The sequence below is a fragment of the Egretta garzetta genome, unplaced genomic scaffold (assembly GCF_000687185.1).
Source record: "Egretta garzetta isolate BGI_Z169 unplaced genomic scaffold, ASM68718v1 scaffold53, whole genome shotgun sequence".
In the NCBI taxonomy this organism is placed as follows: Eukaryota; Metazoa; Chordata; class Aves; order Pelecaniformes; family Ardeidae; genus Egretta; species Egretta garzetta.
The window spans coordinates 2,564,614-2,566,585 of NW_009259312.1; the positions used below are offsets into that span (position 1 = coordinate 2,564,614).

Sequence of the window (1,972 nt, forward strand, 5' to 3'; positions counted from 1 at the left end):
AATACAAAAGGAGTTCCTTCAAAACAAGGATTACAAAAACATATATACATACCAAACATAAAAGACAGAAACAATGTTAAGAAAAAAGCAAACACAGGGAAAGAGAGGTTATAGTAGTATTTGCGGTACTTTGGGTGAATGATCACAATCCATGCTAGTAAAAAGAGAAGAGAGTTTGCTGAATATAGAAATGCGTGTATTTTACACAGAGTCAGTAAGCTTGTGATGGGATGGCAGCTGTACAAAACTTCAGGAATCAAAGCTGAGGATGTTCATTTATATTACACTCAAAAGTTTCAGAGGAATTCAAATGTTTCAGTTCTTTGTAAGAGAAGATATGCTTCCTAAAATAGAGAAAAACAAGTAGTAAAATAGGTGTGGATTACCAAACCAATGTGAAACTCTTACTCTTTCTGGTGTTAATACAAAATAAACAGTATCTATAGCTTCAGTGAGCCTACTTGGGTGAGTAAGTTTCATCTATATTAAAAAAAAAAAAAAAAAAAAAAATCACAGTCTAGCTCCTAATTAATACTGTTTTCAAATTGCAAGAGCCACATATTAAATTCAGGCCAAGACTGGAAGATTAAAGTCTTGCTTGAGCTGATCCGAAACCAAATTTTTTGTTTTGCAGTTAATCCTATCAATAGATAATATTTTCCTTAAAAATACCTACCAAGTTTCCAGCTAGAAACTGTCCATCAGCCAAGTCAGCCTTCAAATTTTGCACTGACTGTAAACAAAAAGTACATAAATGTGCAATGCTGCAAAAACTAAAAAGGACCGGTAAGTGCCACTGCCACTTAAGCCACAATTTTACAAAGCTTCTTTTAAAATGTCTGCTTCCTTCAAAGTCAATAGCAAAACTTCTGCCAGCTTAAGTGACTGCAAGGCCAGGCCCTGAGAGAATAATCCTTTCCCAGCTGCACATTTTTAGACTGATGTTGAGTTACTGGTTTAAAAACTGGTGAGGCAAGGAGGAAAGCAGATGCCCTTTTCATCACTAACATTGAATACACCTGACTAAATACACATCCACAAGAACATGGAGAGTAGAGTGGCATTTGTTGAAAACAAGACGCTTTCTAGGTAGCAAATAGTTCCCATCCCCAACACACTCTTTAAGAGAGACAACTGGCTGAGGAATCTCACAAAAAATAAATCACTATCTGCTATAATTAAGAAACTTCTTTTCTTTTTTGGTAGAATGCCCAAATTATCCCAGATTTCCAAAGGTGTAACCAAAAGCAGAGTATATGCTAGAGTGTGGTGGTTTTCTAGTGCAGGGGAGAGAACAGAAGGTGTGTGGCTCTGGGCCATTCCAGCAGGCATCAATGAGCAAATCACGAGACCCACAGCCTTGTGACTTCAAACCACCCAAAAGCCAGAATTACTCCAACTCACAATGCTGCTTAGAGCCTATAGCTATCACAAAACAGATCCATTAACAACCAGAAGAAAAGTCAGACTGCCAGAACGTTAAAGAAGTATGATGACATCAATGCCCATCAGTCATGATGTGTCAGTGCCCAGCCTTATATCTATTTTATAGCATACATTAATTTCTTAGCCAAAGCCACATTGCACAAAATACCATGTGGTATTTAAAAACATATTTTGCAAGGGAAATGTTTCAAAAGCCTGGAGCAAGTCTTCTTAGAACATCACTGTCAAATGTGTAAGGATATAACAAATTGATCGAGTTTTCCTAGTATTTGGTAGCAGGAAATGCTCAGCTTCCTATACTTCAAATTAAGCCTGTAATGGTATTTCTTCATTGCATATTTACATATAAAAGTCTGATCAAAAGTTTTAAGGCTCTTATTTCTCAAAAAACAGTCACAGTAAAGAGGTGATTAAATGGAGTTAATGCAGCTATTGGCAATACAAAGAAGGATGCTCATGTCATTTGCTATTGTACAATCTGGGGCATTTCACTCCATGCTTTGGCTTTCTTCTTGGCCAGGGATAG

General features: G+C 36.8%; 1 protein-coding gene across 1 annotated transcript in view; it reads right to left on the minus strand.

The window, feature by feature from the left end:
* Positions 1-643: 643 nt before the first annotated feature.
* KIAA1210 (KIAA1210 ortholog) overlaps positions 644-1,972 on the minus strand; it is a 47,089-nt gene continuing 45,760 nt past the window's right edge. The window contains exon 13 of the mRNA XM_035891959.1: positions 644-733. Within this exon, the coding sequence (XP_035747852.1) occupies positions 644-733 (90 nt within the window). The remainder of the gene's footprint in view (positions 734-1,972) is intronic.